The 23,392-nt window shown below is 36.3% G+C and overlaps 1 protein-coding gene across 1 annotated transcript in view; it reads left to right on the top strand.

The window, feature by feature from the left end:
* LOC126968764 (atrial natriuretic peptide-converting enzyme-like) overlaps positions 1–23,392 on the top strand; it is a 188,505-nt gene that overhangs the window by 117,991 nt on the left and 47,122 nt on the right. Inside the window, exons 8-12 of the mRNA XM_050813877.1 lie at positions 5,706–5,838; positions 8,821–8,973; positions 16,812–17,030; positions 21,270–21,411; positions 22,767–22,987. Of these exons, the coding sequence (XP_050669834.1) occupies positions 5,706–5,838; positions 8,821–8,973; positions 16,812–17,030; positions 21,270–21,411; positions 22,767–22,987 (868 nt within the window). The remainder of the gene's footprint in view (positions 1–5,705; positions 5,839–8,820; positions 8,974–16,811; positions 17,031–21,269; positions 21,412–22,766; positions 22,988–23,392) is intronic.

Raw genomic sequence — 23,392 nt, 5'->3', positions numbered from 1 at the left:
CTTTCTTTCCTGAAACCTGATTGGTGGTCCGGTAATATATTATTCGTTTCCAAAAAACGCATTAATTGTTTGTGTACAATTTTTTCAATAATTTTGGATGCGCAAGGAAGTATGCTAATTGGGCGGAGGTCTGTGTACAGTTCAGGGTTATCTTTTTTAGATAAAGGTCGTACTAGTGCGTGGCGCCAGAGATCAGGAAAGGTGCTAGACTGAAACGAAGTGTTAATAATATGTGTTAATATGGGCAGAGTATGTGACAAGGTAAGGAGTAGCATATCAAGAGACACATCATCCAATCCAACAGCCTGTGATTTTATTTCTTTGATTGCTGTTAAAACCATGTTTTCATCCACGTGTTCAAATTTAAAGACCGCTGTGCCATGACGATGTGACTCAAAATATGTTCGGGTTGCAAGCGTTATTTTGTTAGTACCTGGAATGTTAAGAAAATGGGTATTTATGTCTTCGGGATTGGTGAGGTGAGAGGGTAGTAAAGTGTCATGTTTAGGTTTTAATCTCACCTGGTCCTTTATATGTTTCCACATTTTCTTAGGTTTGCGGGAATTAGCGTTTATGTATGTACTGAAGTACGCCTGTTTTTCTCTTTCTAAAGCTTGTGTTACATATTTTTTTAAATGTTTGAATCTCTCAACATTCACGTCAAGCTTCGATTTTTTTGCTAAGATACGAGCTTCATCGCGACACTTCATAATCATCTCCATATTATAAGTAATCCATGGATATCGGTTATTTTTTATTTTTATTGTTTTTTTAGCTGCATGAAAGTCAAATAATGATATTATATATAAAAGGTCAGGCGAGAGACAATGTCATGTACATTATTTAAAAGTAATAAATTGGTCCAATGTATGTTGTCCAATGATTGGTTAAATGATTTAATGTCAATATTTCGTAAAGGTCTGTATCTAATACACTTGGGTTGTATTTTATCTTTCCGTATGTTCAGACTACAAGTTAAAAAAGCATGACTACTGAGCGACTCAATATAGTCTATAATTAAGTTTGTTACAGAAACGTTAGTACAAATACAATCAATTAGAGTCTCCGACTGAGCAGTAAAATGCGTGGGTTCTGAAACGTGCTGTGACAGGTTGAAAGTATTGAGAAATAATTCAAATTTTCTACTGTTGGTGCTTGCGGTCTAGAACATTTATGTTAAAATCTCCTATTAAGGTTAGTTAATCTGTCCACATAAATGAGCCTATGGTTTCCGTAAGAGCACTAAAAAATAAATCCGGATCCAACCACGGCGGTCAGTATGCCGTGCCTACAACCACCGTTTTACCTTGCATGATGAGCTTGAGCCACATCTGTTCTACCGTAGACGTAACAGGATGTTGCAAGACCCGCGCTGTCAGCCCTTTCCTAATGTAATATCCAACGCAACCCCCGCGCGAGCGAACACTGCGTGGGCGCAGCGTGAGTCTCAGCCTGTAGTCCGCAAGTTCAGGAGCACGAGCGTCCTGCCCCGCCCGCAACCAGGTCTCATTGAGAGCCATCAGATCAACGTTGTGGCGCCGCATGGCCACCATAAACTCGTCATGTTTAGTGCTGAGTGAGCCTGGGTTGAGGAATCCAATTTTTAATTTATTTTTAAGAGGCATAGTTAATATTTAGAACAATATAATATATAAGTATAACATAATAATATAATAATAAACATATTAAATAATAATAATTGTAAAAAATGATGCTCAAAGTAGTAGTAGATATGCCTTATAAATATATATATGTGTGTGCAGTGATGTATACAGGTACCATAACATACTTTTGTGATTTTACAACATTTATAAAAATAAGTTCTATTGCTACACAGTTCGGTTATGCGTGGTAATAAATAAAAATAAATTTATGCTAAAAAATCGGTACATTTAAGCCGATAGAAAAAACAAATAAAATAAGCAACCAACAACCAATTAATTACAATTCCAAAACCAAAATGTGTTTTTTTACAAAATTACTATACAACAAATTGTTTTAAATATATATCTAAACAATAAGGATTTTAAAAACAACTTATGAAGCAGTATATCGCCAAAGTCCAATAATTTAACTAAGCAAAATCCTTTTTTAAGTCTAGTTCCGACCGAATAAGATAAGGTTTTGACTTTTTATTTCGTGACTACTTACAACGTTAAAGCACCAAAAAACATGGACACTAACATAACTACTAAAATACTTTATTTTTGCAATCACCATAGAATAAAATAATTATGAGTACAGCTATATGTGAAAGTGAGACAAAATTCAGAATAATTCTATAAAACTATAAAATTATTAAAATGCTGATAATTACCCAGCTGTATTCTGCAAATGCGGACATACCAAGATAGATCGTGAATGAGATATACTCAGAATTCTCAGAATACCTTTTAAGATATTCAGAAATCCAAGCTACAAATATTTGTGGTCGATAGTATTCCAAACTGCGATCGTCGCGGGCAATACAAGTCTACCAATAGGTATATAGACGTATTGCAAACCTGTAATAACCCTAGTATTTTGGTAAACTGGAATTTCTCGAAATAAATCAAATAACAATAATGTTTGCTGCCACAGAATTCCACCTTTGCACGACACACCACATTTAGTATCTATCTCCACCGTCTGGATGAGTGGCGTTCCTCCACAGTACTGTTTTCAAGGAACTTTCTTACACGTACAACCAAGCTGTGGAATGAGCTTCCTTGTGCGATGTTTCCATGACGATACGACATGGGTACCTTCAATAAAAGCGCATACACTTTTTTAACGAGCCGGCAACGCTCTTGTGATTCCTCTGGTGTTGCAACAGAATGTGGGCGGCGGTGATCACTTAACACCGGATGACCCGTACGTAGACGTGGTCGCTAAATTTGGTCCTTTGGATGAGAAAGCTCATGGCTGCTCAGAGGGCAATGGAGAGGGCTATGCTCGGAGTTTCCCTGCGAGATCGAATCAGAAATGGAGTTCCTTAGGAGAACCGAAGTGACTGACTTAGCCCAAATGATTGCGAAACTGAATCGGCCGTGGGCAGGACACATAGTTGGGCGGAAAGATGGCCGGTGGCGCAGAAAAGTTCTCGAATTGTGACCACGTTTCGGAAGACGGAGTGATGGTAGGCCCCCCACAAGATGGACCGACGATCTGGTCGTTGGATGAGGACAGTGCAGTTCCAATCGTCGTGGAGATCTTGGGGGATGCCTTTGTCTAACAGTGGAGATCTTCCAGCTGATAATGATGGAGTCATATACGCTCGTATATTCTCTCTTCCATAAAAAAATAGTAATTTGAAAACACTTAATTGTGCAGATTTCAATCCCATCCTTATCAGTAATCACCAGAGAATAAAGGTATAACTCGATTATAATTAGACGAACGAGCGCGAATGAAACAATCGGTAAACATTACGGGGTGCTAGCAACAATACATCAGTAAAATAACATTTCAATCGATTTAGTCTTTACATTGGTCGGCAAAAAATATTAATATTAATTACTGGCCTTGTGTAGTTAGACTAGACTTAACCTAGTAAGACTATCACCTGGAGGCAAGTTTTACGCCCTAACTATTACCATGAATTCGTTCACGAATATTGTCTATGGTTCCGAACGTCGTCGATGTGTCTGAAAACAAAATTGAATATCACTATCGAAACTTCGTTTAAATTTCGTTCATGTTCACGTTTCGTTTCGGAGAAAGAGAGTAGACCCCCTGAGCGGCACTACAATTGCGCTCGTCACCTTGACACATAAGATGTTAAATCACATTTGCACTGTAATTTCGCTAGCTACGGCGCCCTTCAGACCCAAACATAGTAATGTTTACACATTACAGCCTCACGGCAGAAATAGGTACTGTTGTGGTACCCATAATCTAGCCGGCATCCTGTGCAAAGGAGATAACTATAACCACTGGTGATAACTATAATACAATTTTTTACATATCTCATATCTCTCGGTGTTTGTAGTTGTAGTTCCATGATTATGACTAAAATATATTTATTTATGTAAAAGAAAAGAGCGTTAAGTTTTTGTAAAGTACTCACAGCCACCCATATTCTACTGCAACACCAGAGGCATCACAGGAGTGTTGCAGGTCTTTTAGAAATGTGGCGGCGCTTCTATTGTACTCATATCATATCGTCCATTATTACCAATGATATAAATATGTGTTTGTGGTGGGGCCTAAAATTGTACCTTGGCTTACTTTTAGAAATAACTTTCCTCAATTCCACTTTACGAAAAACATGACTAGATCCAAGATATTGAACGATATTGAATGCCTTGGGCCCTCCAGTTTCAATTCGATCCTCGATCACTTGTGCTTTATTTAAATTTCGTAAGAACTTTACCAGTGCTTTGTCTACGGCCCGATTATCTGGCTTTATTGTGTGTCTTCTATAAAACTCATCACGAGGAGAGATGCGAAGAGCTGTTTCACATGATTCCTGCCGCCGAATTCCACCTTCGAATCACATGCCACAAATTATAATATCATACTCACCATCTGAATGTGTGGTCTCCACCGTGCTGTTTTCAAGCAACTTTCTTCTAGAGACCACACAGTTGTGGAATGAGCTTCCTTGTGCAGTGTTTGTAGGACGATACGACACGGGTACCTTTTAAAAAAGTGCTTACACCTTTCTTAAAGGCCATCAACGCGTGATTCCTCTGGTGTTGCAAGATGATCACATTTGACACAGACGTTGATCACTTAACACCAGGTGACCATTCAGGTTTTCTATAAAAAATTCCTAAAATCGTAAGGTATGAATGAAGAGATAAGAGATTTTTCAGAAGAAACAAAACCAATTAATTATTTATTTCTAACCGGTCCGGCATAGCATATCTACTCTATACTATAGCCAAAGAGTTTCAATAGCGCTGTCACTGTGACATATATAATATTTTGTTTTTAAATAAGAAACAAACAGTTTTTTATAAAAAATACCATTACAGATTAATTGTACATAACTTAGAATAATAGCGTTATTATTCTATGGTAGGTACATAATATAAACCTTTAGTTCCCTATATGAAATACAATTGATTTATATTAAAGGCGCAGTTGCATAAATGAATTATTAGTACTTAAAAGGTTTGATTAGTACTTTGATTAAGCATAAAAAATAAACTTAAACATAATAAATAAAATACAAAAAAAATAATTCTTTTTCAAATTTTAGCAAAGAAAATTTATCATTATACAATTAATAAGCACGATTAATAAAACAGTTATTGGTACAACAAGTTCTACATCTTAATATATATAAATTACGTGATAAGTTGTTTGTCCGCAATCGACTCCTAAACTAATGAACGGATTAAAATGGCGATTACTTCATGGAGTGTAGTTAAGTCCAACTTGAGAGATAGGATACTTTTTATTTCGATTTGGGACACATAATTATTTTTACTTCCAATATTTGTTTTGTATGGGCATATTTTCTGTGAGAGAATTTATTGACGCACGGTTTGACAGTTCTGCTGTGAAACCATTTCATTATAACGACAAGGTTACAAAATAATTCTTGAAGTTATGAAAATTATTGACAAATACATAAAGAAAACATTATTTTATTTATTATGTACAGTACAACGTCGGGTCAGCTAGTATATTTATATGTAGAACTTGTTATATGTATATTCTATATAATATTTATATGTTTAATGTTCAAGTTGTAATTCATTCAAATTGTAAAGGACTTGGAGATCTACGACGCGGTAGTGGACGTCCGCTGTTACGAGCTCACGGCGCTATTCCTGTGTTCCTTGTTCGTCCCCAAGTGCGGTCCGCTTGGTCACATGGTGCGACCCTGCAGAAGTCTGTGCCAAGGTGACTCAATATTTACTAATAATATTCATTGTTTCCGTAGATATTAATAATAATATAAAAATAAATATATTCTTAATAATATAATGTATGTTCATAGGCACATAAGTGAATTTCCTAGAAACTGTCTTACCATAATGTTAACACCAGGAACAGACATACACTTCATGGCATTCGTGTGTGGCGTCATTTAGTGGTCCCACTGGAAGATCAGCGCTGGTTGCGACAGTAATCAGCATTATGCTGAAGTGTGACCATTTTGTGACAAACACTCCAAATTGTAATTTGATTTTTTTTTATAAATCTTTTTCCTATTATAATATTATGTAAATATTGTGTTTGTTACAAATAAATATATTTCTTTCTTTCTTTCTATAATGCCTACTACTCAGCTAAGTCGAGTTAATAAGTCTTTTGTGGGTGATGTATATGATTTTACAATAAGATCCCAGTAAATAGTATTACGATATTCAAAAGAATTGTTAAAAAACGTTTGTGTGGTAAAGGTTACTATAACATAAATGACTTTCTTGATTATACCACTGATTGGGAATGGAGCAACCGCCCTCTGGCTATGAAATGATAAGTTTAATTTTACGATGTTACTTTGTAACCATATTTTATGAGAAAAAAGAAGCCCGCTGAGTTTGTTGCGCCCGTTCTTCTCAGGTCTTTTGAAATGGGTGGTAGTTTTTTGACTTTCAATAAGTTTAATTAGTAATTCAATAAGTGATATTACATCCAATTTTGAAAAAAAATATTTGACTTATAATACACTTTCGCTGTAGTGTACATTCCTTTTACACAAAAATGAAGCTCCTTGTGACTCCTTGATTAACAGCATTAACAGCTTTTGCAGATTTAAGGGCGCGCATCCGCCCTGATCTTTTATGATCTTCCACTTTGGTGGTATGTCTTTCGATAGTATGCTGTACATACATGGAACTGACCGCTTTTGAAGTGTCGAAAATGTCCAAAAGCTCCTTCCACTTTGTGCAATCACTTTAATTTTGTTATATTTCATATTCCATTACATTATAGTAAATTTATCGTCGAAAATTTGTAAAAATATTTATAACCAGAATACTTTTAAGATGATGTTTAGAAGGTATTATTTAAGCCATTAATAGTTGAAAGGTTACACTATAAGGTTTTTCGCGGTATTAATTAGGTCCGTGTGCCCTTATTTTTAACTTCCCGCTTAGAAAATTGAAAAAAAAAATTAATGAAAAAGAATATTAAAAAATTCAGGAAGTTATTGGCTTCATCCCATATAACAAAAAACTGCGTTGAATGCTGCCAACCGCGTGAAAATCGTTTCATTCATTCAAAAGTTAGTATTGTTTGAACTTTGAACTCTTTGAGCTTAAAACAACACAAATTATATTTTTGAGCTGGAAGAGTTGAAATTGAGTTGGAATTTGCAGGGATGGCCTTTAGGATCAACCGTTTTCTGATTTTTTTCCGAAATAGAACTGACGAGTATCGTCTGCATAAAGGTGAAATTGACTCTGCAGTCCTGCTGTTTACCAACGACTGAAATAAAAAAGGGGTATGATAGGAAACTTAAGTAATGAAACAGATCAGAGATAGGAAGAAACATATACTGTTGTTCCTTTTATTCGGTTTAGTTGAGATAGTAAGTCTTTTGTTGGATAATGTTTTACAAAATGATCACAGAAAATGTACAAAGTAAATTTGTTACGAAACGTTTGTGTGGTAAATGTTAATGAAATGATTTATTTGTATGAATCGTGGTAGCATAGTTGTTAATAATTAATTGGTGTACAGCACAATTCGCCAATATATCGGCATACAAATATTTGATTGTCAAAATTGGAATTTTTATATTTATACGCCATTAATAAACATTACATAGTTTTAATTATAATATAATATTAAATAAACATTAGTTTGTAGGTACCTCTCAATAAATTACATTTAATACTATTATTTTTGGCTAAAGAATTCTTTTAAACTATAAAAGCATTTATCTATCAGCCATAATTTAAATTTTTTATGCATTAATGTTTTAGGCATCTCTCTAATATTCTTTGGAAGGTGGTTAAAGACCCTAATACACTTAAAATTTGCGTTATTTTGATGAAGCGCTGTTCTACAGTATGGCATCAGAAGGCGAGTTGGATCTCTTAATCCTAATATGGAAGATACGAGTATTATGAGATAAATTACTTTCCTAGTGATCCCCAGTCTGTGGTTTTTTCTTTGTTGTACGATATTATATAAAAACGATTTTTTTTTAAAGAAACCAGCTGATTTACTTGCGCTCGTTCTTCACATGTCTGAGGCATACTTTATCGAATGGGTAGTTATTATAATAGTATATTTTATGAATTTAATCATTTATGCACACATATAAAATTTGAAAACAACATTTTATGAACGATCGGGACTCGAAACGCTTACACTTTTGTAATATACACTTTGATAATAAAGTCCCAGCCACTGTTCAGGCTATCTATATATAAATTTAAATGTTTTATTTAAAAAATGGCTCTGTCGTAAATCCTACTACTCCACAGCTGAATATCTAAGTGATCGGACAGCTTGGGATGAGACTATGATTATTTTATAGCAATAGCAATGACAGTACAATATTGTACATTTTATTAAAAAGAGCGCAAAAAAAGAATGCTGGGAGAGTTTCTTGCGCCTTCTTCTCTATCAGACGCCATTTGTTTCCGAAGCGGTAGCGGTTATCTAGTATATTAGAAATGCCATCAATAAGAATTCTAACTTTTGCCTTGCATAGCCTTTTAAACCGCGACCTCTCCCGTTCCGTGCGAGCGCTCTCTCAACTGAGCCAACCGTTCAAGTGACGTATCGTTGATAAAATCTTGTATGCTTTGTTCAACTTTCAGGTGTAATCAATCCCAGAAGTGAGTTTGACTTTCAAACATAACAAATTGTTTATCATTTATGTATTATATATAAGTGCTGTATCTTCATTTGTTATTGTTATAGAGACAATGCGGCGCTGTGGCTTCTTCCTTGAAGTATTCGGTCTGTCAATGCCAGACTACTTGCAGTGCGACATATTCCCAGAGTCCATTGACACCGACGTGTGCCTGGGCAACAGAGAGGTGAAGGAGGCGAAAATCAGAGCCTCCAAGCCAGGTAGAAATAGCTCCTACATATAATATTATCGTACCAATTTTTTTTAGGTGATTCTATTGTAATTTCTTAAATCGAACTAGCTTCACACTGGTTAATTATTTTGGAATAAAATTTACGTCATTGTATAGGGCATTTAATTTTTTAGCCAGCTTTAAGCTCTGTTCAAACTTAGGTGAATATCGCGCGGGGCTTTTCACGCGTTTTAGAGCAATTCGCTGGCGTGCTTAGCCTCTCAAACTGACGCGTCTTCCCGCATGTCATTTTTGGTTCTTCAGTGGAGAAACATTATGCATTGTGAGACTAAATAATCCCGCTGGGCTTGCCGCTCTTGTTTCGCTTCAACTTGAGCGACTACTCGCGTCAATTTTTAACACGTCCATACCAGTGTTGTTATGGATATCCATATCCGTAGCCGAAACTATCGGATATCCGAAATAAAAAAATATCCGTAACCGTAACCGAATCCGAAATAAAAGTTTGGATAGTTTCGGATAGGGCGGAGTCTAACTAAATACTACACTGGTACGAATTAACTATGCACTCCGCTGGAATGCGACACCTCTCCCGCTACCTAATGACGTCACAGCGCGAGGTGCACAGCTAATTCGTACGGGTTATACTTTATAGTAAACTAGCTGCCCCGACAGACGTTGTTCTGTAGATAGTAAAAAAACAACTGTTTTGTATTTCAAAACATCAAAAATTATTTCGTAGATATGCTCCCTGTTGTAAGAATGAAATTGTTTCACAGCGGAACTGTCAAACCATGCGTCACTAAATTCTCTCATAGAAAATATGTCCATACAAAACAATTTTTTTTTTTTTTTTTAATATTGACTATCTTGCAATCTGCCTACTCACTTGGCATTTGGCTAGAGGTTACATAGTTCAAATTAGTCTTGGAATGGTATTAGTCCAGTGACCAATCCATTTTTTTTTAATGCCAATATCTTGTACAATATTGAGGTCTTGAGGAGCTTTTCTCTTTAGTCTGTTGAAACAACTTTTACTCATCAAATTGCAGGCGAGTGCGTTTGGGTGGGCTTGAATACGTTTTGCATAAGACTTGAGTTTATTAAGAATCTCCTGTTTGACCATTGGTACTTTCAGGTCGCGGTGAAGTTGGATGTTGGTGATATACCAAGGTGAATTTGTTATGATCCGCAGCATTTTAGACTGAAAGCGTTGGAGTATTTCCAGGTTTGAATTTGATGCAGTTCCCCACAACTCAATTCCGTAGGACCACATAGGCTTTAATATACTTTTATATAGGAGTAATTTATTACAGAGAGACAATTTTGAGTGCCGTGACATTAGCCAGTACATCTTTCTGAGTTGTATGCCAAGTGCTTTTCTTTTATTGAAAATATGTTTTTTCCATGTCAGTCTTCTGTCCATGAGTATACCCAAATATCGCACTTCCTCGCATTGGGGTATTTCAATGTTATTCAATTTTACTGGAGGGCATGAGCCATGTCTAAGTGTGAAGGTCATATGAGCAGATTTGGACTCATTCGCTTTGATGCGCCAGTCGCGCAGCCACACGGATATCTCATCAAGACTTCGTTGTAGCATATTGGATGCAATTTCCGGATCTTCATGGGTAGATAACACTGCTGTATCATCAGCGAAGGTGCCCACAAGTACATTTTTTGTTAATGGTAGGTCAAAAGTATATAATAGGTATAGGACTGGACCCATAACACTTCCTTGTGGGACTCCCACCTTAATGTCATATAAGTCAGATTTTTCTTCACCAAGCTTTACATAAAAGTGACGTCGAGTAAGATAAGATTTTAAAAATAGATAGAAGTTTGGAGGAAGGATTTTCAATATCTTGAATAGCAGGCCTTGGTGCCAAACTCGGTCAAAAGCTTGCGAGATATCGAGGAAGGCTGCCGAGCAGTACTTTCTTTTTTCAAAAGGGGAATTGATCTCATTGACTAGTCGATGAATCTGTTCAACGGTTCCATGAGCCTCGCGAAATCCAAATTGGTGCGAAGGGATTATATTTGATTTATTGATTTCTGGTAGAAGTCTTTTCATGACGAGGGTTTCCAGCAGTTTAGAAGCTATTGGCAGTAGGCTTATGGGGCGATATGATGTAACTTTATCTGGTTCCTTTCCAGGCTTAAGGATAAGGATTATTTCAGCTGTTTTCCATTGTTCAGGAATGAATGCGCGTTTTAAAATAGCATTGTATATTTATGTCAATAATATAATGCCTATGTCAGGTAATTCTTTTAATGTTTTTGCTGTTATGAGATCATAGCCGGGTGCCTTTTTTGAGTCTAGTTTACGAATGGCATGGTATACTTCAGTTTTGGAAAAACATTTGATCGGAAGTGACAGCTGATGGGTCAAGGACATGCTTTCCCTAACCTCGTCTATTTTACTTGATCCTAAGTCGGGATTAGAAGTAAAAACGCAAGACAAATGTTCACCGAATAATTTCACTCTATCTGCATCAGTTCTTGCCCAGCTTCCATCTTCTTTACGTAAGGGTGATTGGAAAGTGATAAGACTTTTAACACTTTTCATGACTTTCCATAGTGAATAATCAGTTGCAGATGTGGCGTCAAGGTTATGCAAAAAGTTTTCAAAATTTTCGTTTCTAACTTTACTTAGCGTATTTTTAAGTTTTCTGACCAGTCTGTTATATATTCGTTTATGTTCTGGAGATCTTGATTCTCGATACGTTTTCCTAGCTTGTCTCTTTTTTTGTACCAGGTCCACTACAATTTGAGGATAAGTCAGTATGTAGTCATTATCGCTATGAACTGTAGGAGTAGCTTCCCACGCCGCTGATTGGACACACTTATTAAATATCTCTACAGCATTAGTTATGTCACAGTCAGATTTTAATGGGATTTGAGAAGTCATAGTATCGTTTAATCGTTGTCTGAATCTAATCCAATCCGTGTTTTTACTGTGGAGTTTACAGGGTCTCTTTATTAGCACTGGTTTATTGCGTAGTTCGGCTATGATTGCAGTATGATCAGAAGATAAATCTAAGCTGGATGTACAGCACAAGGATGAAGCCGGAATGCCTTTAGTAACAAAGAAGTCAACCAGATCAGGTTTCTTATTGATATCACTGGGCCAGTACGTTGCTTCGCCGGTAGATGATACTTGGAGATTGAGCTGGTGTATTGTTTTACTGAGTTCACGTCCCTTGGGAGTTATAATCCGTGATCCCCAGTCAATATGTTTCGCATTATAATCACCTCCTGCAATGAATTTGTTGCCCAGCGTTTGAAAGAACGAAGTGTAGCTGTCATTTTTAAGGTTGTGCCTAGGGGGCATGTAAAGGGCTGAAATTGTTAGCGGACCTCTAGAGGAATCAATTACAATATTAGTAGCTTGAATTTCGTTACTACAGTACGAATTTGTCACATAGTGTTTTATATTTTCTTTAATTAGTATGGCTGAGCCTGCATGAGCGGAGCCGTCAGGATGGTTTGTATTGTACATTTTGTATCTAGGCACTTTAAAGAAACTTTTATTCGTAAAATGGGTCTCGGATACTAGCATTATGTCTATATTGTTGGTATTTAAGAACATTATAACTTCGAGAGTATGATTTGACAGACCATTGGCATTCCACATAGCAATTTTTAATGGTCTGAATGTGAATGCAGTAGGGACATGATGTTCATAAGTAGGTTTGTCATAGTTGTCATTTGCTGCATCATTTCTTTGAACATTGTCATTATCTGTTTGGAGTCGATAGTGTTATCTTTTGGTTCGTTTGTCTCTTCGTCTGAAGTCTGTCTATTTTGGCTATATTTAAATGGATTCATTTTCGGTTTTTCCCGTTCATGTCTAACTGTTTCAGCATATGTTTTGGTTTTGTCAATCAGTTGTGTTCGCAGAATTTTACTATAATTATTAACTAAGTTGGTACTTTTGTCATTCTTATGATTCACTTCTATTTTGCTACGAAGTGGTGGGTATTTCTGTCTTTGGAGTTCTTTAAAGACTGTACAGCCCTTATAATTTGCAGGATGGTTTCCTTCACACAGTACACATTTTACATCATCAGATCTTACTTTCCGCGGGCATTCAACGGAAGCATGGTAACCAGCACATTTAATACATCTTGCCTTACGACGACAGTACTTTTTGGTGTGGCCATAGTCCTGACAATTGGAGCACTGTGGTAAGCTGCGTTTTGGCCTTGGTGGTTCGAACTTAACACGGAAATTAAGGATTCCCTTGATATTATATATATCTTTGTTATTCGTTTTTGGCTGTAGTTCGATAACAAACATATCTAGTGGCTTCTTGGTATACATTTGCTTTATATTCCATATATTAGTAACTGTATGATCAAGGGCTGCGAGTGCTTCTCTGATGTCTTCAGTGTCTGTTGACGAGTGCATATGTTTGAGTATAACTTTGAAATTCCGTTCTTGTTTCGGTTTATAAGTATAGTACTCTGTATTTTTATCGTCCAATTCCTTTGTTATAATTTTGAATGCTTCGCTTGATTGGGGCTGTATTTTTACTTTTTTGTTCTGTAAAACTTTCAATGTGTACAGTCCTTCTACTTTTGCATTCAGTAATTGAGTTAGCGGTCGTATGTTTGCAACGTTATCAACAAACAATGGTGGTGGTTTGGGTTCGGTTTGTGGAGTTTGGCTTGGATCATCCTGTACATGTTCCAATACAGAAAAAGAGTTAGATGTAGGCACAGAATCGCTAAGCCAGTATCTATTCAGTTTTGACTGCTTTAGAGCTCTGTCATTGATAGGACTATCACGTTGCCTTTTTTTGTTTTTATTAGGGACGCCAGTCCAGGATCCATCTAAGTCATTTTGGGGTGACAATAATTCTGTTATTCCAGCTTTCTTATTAGCATTATTATTGGTTTGGTTAATTTCAGAGATGGAGTGCGACCTGGGTCTGTTAAATATACCAGGATGAATTATTTGCTGAGTTACCTTATTTTTTGTTTTATCTTGTGTAGTTGAAATTGTGTTAATTGAGTCTTTGTTCATTTTTGTTCCCACGAGTGAGCTCGATAAACAGGTCACACACGGGGTTACGCCTATTCCCGTGTGAAGGCACAATACTTCAAAGTGAGCCAGGTCCAATGAAGATGGCGTTTGAGGCTGATCTTCCCATCATTCATGCATCCTCTCGGCACGTGTCCCACCTTAGGATTTGGGGATTTTTTATTGAGGTTATCATCCTCTTAGCCCGGGCGATTAAGCCAAGACTACCGATTTCGCGAAACATGACCACGAGGTAGCGGGTGGTGCAGGTCATTTACTACCCACACAGATAAGTCTTGTTAGGACTTATTAAATTGGTCTGGTTATTTACTGCCGCCTGACACTCGGCATTGTTACTCATTTAGCACCACCCGGAGGACACGTGTAGGGTAGGTCTAGGAGAAGATGGTATCTCCTACGGACGCGAGTAACATTGTCCATACAAAACAAATATTGAAAATAAAAATATTTATGGGTCCCAAATCGAAATAAAAACTACCCTATCTCTCAAGTTGGACCAAACTGCACTCCATGAAGTAATCACCATTAAAATCCGTTCATTAGTTTAGGAGTCCATTGAGGACAAACATTGTGACACGAGATTTATATATATTAAGATATGACACGTCGTGACAAGTTTTTGTTTTTGCCCGATCGGCAGACTACCGCGCGCCCGTCTAGTCGTAACTTTAGAGTCTAAAATCTAGAGTTCAGAGGTTATTGTGGGATTACGGTTGGTAATTCATTTTACGATTACTTATTAAAGGTCTGGTTTATTGTAATTAGTAAATAAATTGTCAGTGACTGGAAAAATGCGTCCTAAATCTAGTTTAATTTGGTCATTTTTTGATGAAGTCAATGTAAATTTTGCAAAATGTAAACAGTGTGGGAAACAATTTTCACGCAAAGGAGGTGGCACTGCTTCACTCAAACTTCATCTTAAATCTCAACACCGTGATATATGAAGAATTGTTGTTGCTAGAAAAAGATAACCCACAAAAAGTGACAAATCCCCAACAACTGACACCTTTACAGGAGTGTAAAACAGTTATCAATGATGTTGATACATATATACAACAAACAAATTACGAACGTTAATTTTGATTTTGCATTTAATTAGTTACTTATATTATATTATAAAGGTATATAGTATCTTCACTTCATCACTTCAATACGAGTAGCTGTAAGAAAGAATTACTTGTATAACTGATTGCGAAACCTACAAGGTACAATTAAAGTCGAATACAATCTTATTTGTATTTCATTTTATTTATTTTTTTCATTTCACTTCCTTAAAAAATTAATATCCGTAACCGAAACTATCGGATAATCCGAAATAATTTAATATCCATAACCGTAACCGAAACCGATATTATATTTTACCAATATCCATATCTATATCCGGATCCGAAGTTATGTATCCATAACAACACTAGTCCATACATGTTAGCTGACACAATCGGTGCGAGCGACTTCCGTCCCGTGCCCCGCGCGATAGTCGCCTCAGTTTGAACAGAGCTTTATATGAAATTAAAAAATTCTAATAGATTTTAAACAAACAAAATTCACCATATAACAACACAGTTCGATTGATAAGTGCCGCGCGCTCATCTATATAAAACGAAATTGCATTTAGGTTTTGTTATTTTTTTTTATATTTAATTATTATTTGCAAAACTAACAACTAGCTTAAAATGATAACTTATGTAGTACTTATAATTATTGATGGCTACTTAAAAGTTACCACAAAACATTAAACTACTGTTAAAATGTTATCATACTACGCTTTAAAACTAACTTGACTACAAGTATTTAATCTGGAAGAACTTATAAGATAACGTTAATTTTAGTTTAAAATGTGTAATAATATATATATAGATATGTGTGTAAAGTTTGGAGAATGAAATCAAAGAAACTGGAGGAATAACCTGGAAAAAAACTGCTCCAGACAGGAAGACTTAAAGGCCTTTACTCGAAAGAGATTATATAAAAATAAAAACAATGATGATAAACTGACATATTAATTAATATATATTTATATATTTTTATGATTATAACATTAAAATATATAACATTATTGAATTTCAAGATTAACTAATAAATATTAACTATTGGTACATACACAAATCAATGAATTTTTTATAACACAAACATGCACAATGTTTAAAACTTATCAATTTATAAATAAATTATTTTTTAAGGATGACTAAAAGCCTTTTTATCTTATTTATTTTTTATGTGTACTATATGCAAATAAAATTTGAAAACAAAATCTTAAGTTCTTGAGATGTGGGACTAGAACCCACGATCTCTCGCGTTCCGTGCGATAGCTCTCCCAACTGAGCTTAATATGTGTATACGAGTATGTGTCTGTATCTGTAGAGGTTCTGTATATTTATTTATTGCACCAACAACATATACACTAATTCATGCAAAAAAAAATATAGATAAACTAGCTGATCCAGCAAACGTTGTATTGCCGATATTAAAATCGCGATACAAAAGTAACTGTTGATCGTAGATGGGTGAAAATTTTAAGTTGTATGTATTTTTTAATGCTGACTCATAATAAAACAAATATAAAAAAAAATGTCAAAATAATTAAAAAAAAAATCGTGTGGACCACCCTTAACATTTAGGGGGATGAAAAATAGATGTTGTCTGACTCTCAGACCTACCCAATATGCACTCAAAATTTCATGAGAATCGGCCAAGCCGTTTCGGAGGAGTTCGGTCCCGCACACCGTGACACGAGAATTTTATATATTAGATATACAAGTTGAGTGCTACCTCAATTATAGGCGCAATTAACATGAATCCGCTTAACGTTTGGTGCAGCGTGCCAGTCGGGGTTCCAGTGCGACACCAACCGTTGCATCCCGCACGATTGGCGCTGCGACGGCCACGTGGACTGCGCAGACCGCTCCGACGAACTAAACTGCCGCGTGTGCAAGCGGCCCGGAGACGTACACTGCGGCAACCAGCGCTGCGTTTCGCAGGTGCACCTCTGTGATGGCAAAGTGGACTGTCCGTGGGGGCAGGACGAGCGGAACTGCTGTGAGCACCTTTACAATACACATAATTATTTGTTTTATCTACACCCATGCTTTAAATTCTCTATTAAATATCCTAAAATAGTTAGCTTGCCAATATTAAAACACCCAATGTCCTAATAACCATTACATCATCCTAACGAGTGTTGTAATGCAATTGAGTACAACATTACAACACTCATTTGGATGATGTAATGGTTACTCGGTCTGGCTTTTTTAATGGTAGCAGTAAGCTTACTGTTACAGAATATTTTATAGAGGATTCATATTATGGGTGTAGATAAAGTCTTGTATGCAACTGTTGATAATTAGGTATAAAAACACTCATTATCACACTCGGCTTAGGACACATTCGTACTTTGGTCCCCCTTATTACACAACAATTGCATAAATAACTATAATATCACCACCTAAATACAAATAGAAAGACAGGCAGTCATTTTAAATATTACTTACTTATTTTAACATATACCGAAATAAAAACTGAATTAAATTAATTTTTTCTACTCCTCTCCTTTTATTTGTCATTTATACATCCACCTTCACTAATAAACGCACACAATTTATTGAGTCTTTGAAACAGTCTATTCTATATAGCCTATAAAAGCATCGTTTACTGTACTATAATGTCGACAAAAAAAGCATAGATTTTTTGTGCCACAGACAACTAAATCAAGTTTATGTATGGTCTTGGTAAGGTAGGGTCATATAATAATTAGATAATACCACAGATACTAAACATTTTAATCTCAACTTAAGAAAAAAACACCCGGTAATATAAATATCCAAGATACTGCTATATATATATGCTTTTATATTCTCTAATTTTCATATTTCCCGCGTGGGCTGTGTGGGTATACCTTTGCCATTCATTGAAGTAAATTATAGTACCTAGTCGTAGAAACAATATTGTATGCGACTCGTAGAACTATGTTAAAAAACGCTCGTGACGCCACTCACGGTTTTTTGACACTTCTAATACAACTGTTCCATAAAATACTCATTTGAGCATCTATGAATTATAAAAGTTAAAATTTGAATAAATAAAATATATCAATCTTATTAAGCGTAGAAGATTTAGCCAGTTCATATTGAATATTCAGGTCCTTTAGATGTTTGTATTGTCTAATAAACTATACAAATACAAATATTTTATTTTGTCTCAAAAGAAAAACGTATTATACAAAAAAGCCATGTACATACTACTACATACTCATAATACCTACTACACAACATTATACATCATCACAACCTTTAGATACAAACATTAAGAAGCCTATATACTTATGTTTGGTAAGTGCATCTAGACAAGTAGGTACGAAGTTTTTATTGCTAGGACTTCTTAAAGAACCTAGGCACATACAGACAGTAGGTTTTATGTGAAGCAGACATAAAAGCTGGTGCCTTCCCAGAAAATTGATATTTTGCTGGAGTGGTAGGTATGTAGTCTACATTATGACAACAATCTACTAGTACATGGCTGAGCTCTAACTCCTAACTAAGTTTCCCTGTGTTTAGGATATTAGTACTCCCCGTGTATCGGTCTGTTATTCCATAGTTCAAGAATGTGTATGTCTGACTATTATAATGCACAAGATGAGTAGTAGTTTAATAATTTTGAAAGGAAAAATAAATAAGAAATATAATATAGTATATAATTAATTTAAAGGTATGAGTAGTAATGAGTAAAAATGTAGGTCGGTATGTATACCACCAGATAATTACGTACATACTAGTGAAGGTATATGATTGTATATTTCTTTATATGTATGAAATATAGATAGATATAATATTTTCTAAAAGAATATGTGCTTATTTGCTAATTAGTAACGTAAGGTATCTAAATTATTACCTAGTTTTAAATTAAAGAAGTTTAAATGTATCCTAAACCTATTGAAATATAAGTACTTATTAATAAATAATATCGTATATTAATTATTTAGGTCAACTGATGTAATGTAAATGATACGTGTAATGTGATATTTAATTAAAGCAGAATTACTTTCGGTACATACCCAGACCATTTCGCCAGTTGGGTAGTTAGGTAGCTAACCTGATTCACATATTTGGTTTGTAACACTTAATTAAATAACAGGATGTCTACCAATTGATAATCAAACACACTACATTATTACCACAGTTTCTAATAAAAATGGTAATCATTGCACAAAATAAATTGTACTTCGCTGTTGTATTAAAATTACATGTACCCTTAATAAAACAAGAAGTGAGTTGATACCGACATGAATCAACACAGTATTAGCAGCTACTAGATGCGACAAGATGCAGTTATAAGTTGTATATTATTAATATATATATATCTATATATATATTTTTTTAAGGTGGATTTTATTTATTGATCCTAAAGTAGTTTTACTTACTAAGAAGAGTAATGTTATATTTTAAATGTATTACGTTATAATTTCTAACAATTCTTCAGTTTCTCTATAGTCTTTTGTTAGAAACCAGTTTTGAACTTCATGTTTGAGTTTATTTGTGGTCATTTCAAAAATATTTAGATCTTTATTTATTTTATTATATAGAGAATTTGATAAGAAAGGGATTTGTTTATTAGTAAATTTTGTTTTGTTTGATGGTATTTGACAGACATTATGTCGGAGCCTTTTTTGCTTAATTTGTTCGCATATTGTGTTATATGGGAGTTCATTATGTTTATATAGAAGCACATGTAAAATATACAACTGTCTCACGCTCATTAGCCTATTTTCACGATACAGCTGCTTTGTGGGATGCCTAAAACGTTTAAAAAACATTACTTTAAGTATGCATCTTTGGGCCCGTTCTATACTTATTAGGTGTGATTTCGGGACTCCTCCCCATACCGGTAGGCAATATATTAATAGCGATTGTACCAGGGACACATAAATATTTTTTATAAGTTCCGGATCTGCGACATGTCGTAAGCTTTTAAAAATATATATTAGTTTCCTAATTCTGCTTGTCTGGTTATCGATATGTATGTCCCATCTCAAGTGTCTGTCTAGATAGACTCCTAGGTATTTAATATGGTCAGCTCTTTGGATATTTGGACAGTTGCAGTAGTCAGATCGACCAGGAAATTGCATACATGAATGTATTTTAATCTGATAGTCCTGATCAGGATTGTTTCTGGTTGAAATTGAGAAGGGGACATACTTCGTTTTATTTACATTTAAAGTCAAAATGTTGCGTTTTAGCCAATTAGATACTTTGGATAACCCTCTTTCTGCTTTTTCCTTAACGTCTGTCCATGTACTTCCTGAAAATATTAATGCAGTGTCGTCTGCATATGTTGAGATGACAGTGTTAGGTAATTGCATGTTACAGAGTTCGTTAATATATATAGTGAAGAGCGTTGGCCCGAGTATGCTTCCTTGCGGAACTCCACAGTCAACATAGACCTCGTCACTAAGATATTGGTCAATTTTAACCGCTTGTTTGCGGTTTGTAAGGTAGCTTTCAAAAAGTTTAAGCTGAAAACCCCTTATACCGAGTTGCTCTAGTTTATGTAAAAGGTTGTGTATGTATGTGTAAACTGAGCCACCATTTCCAATGAATTCAATTTAATGACGGCTCTTCTTCTTTCATGATGCCTAGTTATCTTACGACATCATCAAATATACCTCTATATTATATTAAGAAACAAAAAAAGAACACGGTGGCCGCTATAGAGGTGGTTTGCGTGGGTGGGTCCTTAGGTGCCTTGGTCATTTTACTGTCGGCACGTTGAGATATCAATTTCAAAAATAGCTTTAAAGACTGCTTCTTCATCTTACAGAAAGTTCGTCTTTAAAATATACCATTTCACTGCCTTATCCATCATTTTGGGTTCATGATATAAATCAGCGACCTCTTCCCATAGTTTCTTTAACACAAATGCATTTTCATGGAGTTCATTAGCTGGATTCTAAATAGGTTCTCTTTTAAAAACTGAGGTAATTAATATTTCATGATTTTTTTCTTCTAAAATGCCTCGCACCAAGTGCAAAAAACCAACATCTTTGTTTACTTCGAGAGACGCTAAGCGACTAGCTGATCGCGACATTTTCGCTGACAGGCTCTACGTGCTAAGCAAGCCACTTGTCCGTGCGGACATAGCCTTAGCCTTAATACTCTGTGAAATCAAGCACCTTTCCGCTGCAAGCGGCCAAACGATTTGATCTGACACTGGGTGCACCATGCCAGTTCGGACAACTGATTGTGCGAGTTTTAATGTGTTAACATGGGTATGAATGTTGAACAGTGCGCCTAAGTGAGGCCAATGGTGACGTGGGCCGAGGAGAGGTGCAGGTTTACCGCGCAGCCAACCAGTCCTGGTTCCCGGCCTGCCTGTCCACAGTCGACCACTCCACTGCTGCCGAGATATGCTCCATGCTGGGCTACACGTATGTTCATTATATCCAACTTTCATCATCATCATATCAGCCGGAAGACGTCCACTGCTGGACTAAGGCCTCCCCCAAAGATCGCCATGACAATCGGTCCTGCACTGCCCTCATCCAACTTACTCCGATGATCTTGACCAGATCGTCGGTCTATCTGGTGGGGGGCCTACCAACACTATGTCTACTGGTACGTTGTCGCCATTCGAGGACTTTACTGCCCCTTTATCTTAACAACCCGTCGAGCTATGTTTACTTTAACAAGTTGTAAATTATTGTCCAATATTCGCACATCGGAATGGAAAAATAGCGGGGATGCAGAAACGTTTGTCATATTCCTGTTCCCGTTCCTGTTCATTAAAAACCTCTATGGTAAGAATATATAGAATAGAATATATATTATCCGAGATTAAAAAAGCTGCTATAAAGAGGTTTTTATTCCGAGTACATTCTGCCTGAGCGCACTCGTATGAGTATGTATTGAGGAGTTTAAGCAATAGGGTTATTTACGTATACCCTTACATGCATTTCCGATCTGCTGACCGCCCTTTGACAGAAGCACACAATTTGGGGAAAGCTAACGGCATAAACAGTATCATGTTTACACACATATTTCGCCTTCAGCCCTGTCGTAGTTCCGTCGCAGTGAGCTAAATGTAAACGCTGTATTCACGGAGTGACAGTCGGTGGCGGGGACTAGGTGATAAGATGTCTGCGGGTACAGGTAGTGCTGCGGGAAAGGGAAACGCGTAAAACTGCCGTAACCCACTGACTTCTTAGTATGTATATATACCTCGTCCCAAATACCACAGTGTCTGAAGACGAAGGTTTTCAACCAGTGTGTGTTGCCAGTGATGACTTACGGTACGCAGTGGTCGCTAACTATGGGCCTTATGAGAAAGCTTATGGTCGCTCAGATAGCAATGGAGAGGGCTATTCTCGGAGTTTCCCTGCGAGATCGAATCAGAAATGAGGAGAACCGTAGGTGAAGCAAAGTTACCAACAAAGTCCTAACGTCGATACTGAAGTTGCAGTGGGCAGGGCACATAGTTTGACGGACAGATGGCCGTTGGGGCAGTAGTCCTCGAATGGCGACCATATACCGGAAGACGCAGTGTTGGTAGGCCCCCACAAGATGGACCGACGATCTGGTCAAGATCGCCGGAATACATTGGATGAGGGCAGCGCAGGACCAGTCGTCGTGGAAATCTTTGGGGGAGGCCTTTGTTCAGCAGTGGACGTCTTCCGGCTGATGATGATGATGATGATAATATATACCAATTATTTAACAATTACTGTTAACCCAACGGTGCAAAGTTGGTGATGGGGAGGATATATATCCATGCTGTGATTGACAGGAAAATGAACTACAGCGAAATTATGGTCAACGTTCCCCGCCCAACCCCGAGCAAGGCACAATCGCTGACATCGAGCGCGTTACTAGGGGGCCAGGAGACCGTCATCCACGGCGTGGCCAAGTCCTACCGCGCCTTCCAGAGGAGCGAGGGGGGACTGCTGCGAGAACTCAAGGACTGCAGACATGACTCAAAGAAGTTACACCTCATTTGCAATAATTACGGTAAGTTGTGTTGAATAATATGGTTATTATCTTAATATATATAAATTACGTGACACGTTGTTTGTCCGCGATGGACTCCTAAACTAATGAACGGATTTAAATGGGGATTGCTTCATTGAGTGCACTTTAGTCCAACTTGAGAGATTTTATTTCGATTTGGGACTCATAATTATTTTTATTTCCAATGTTTGTTTTGTATAGACATATTTTCTATGAGAGAATTTATTGACGCACGGTTTGACAGTTCTGCGAAACAATTTCATTATAAAAACAAGGAGCATATTTTACGAAATATTTCTTGATGTTATGATATTATATTATAGACATTTTCAATAATAACAGTATATTATTTATTATGTACCTACACAACAACGTCTGTTGTGTCAGCTAGTATATCATATAATA

The sequence above is a fragment of the Leptidea sinapis genome, chromosome 16 (genome assembly GCF_905404315.1).
Source record: "Leptidea sinapis chromosome 16, ilLepSina1.1, whole genome shotgun sequence".
Taxonomy (NCBI): domain Eukaryota; kingdom Metazoa; phylum Arthropoda; class Insecta; order Lepidoptera; family Pieridae; genus Leptidea; species Leptidea sinapis.
Note: the sequence above shows the minus strand (reverse complement) of the source record. Positions and strands in the feature narration are given on the sequence as shown.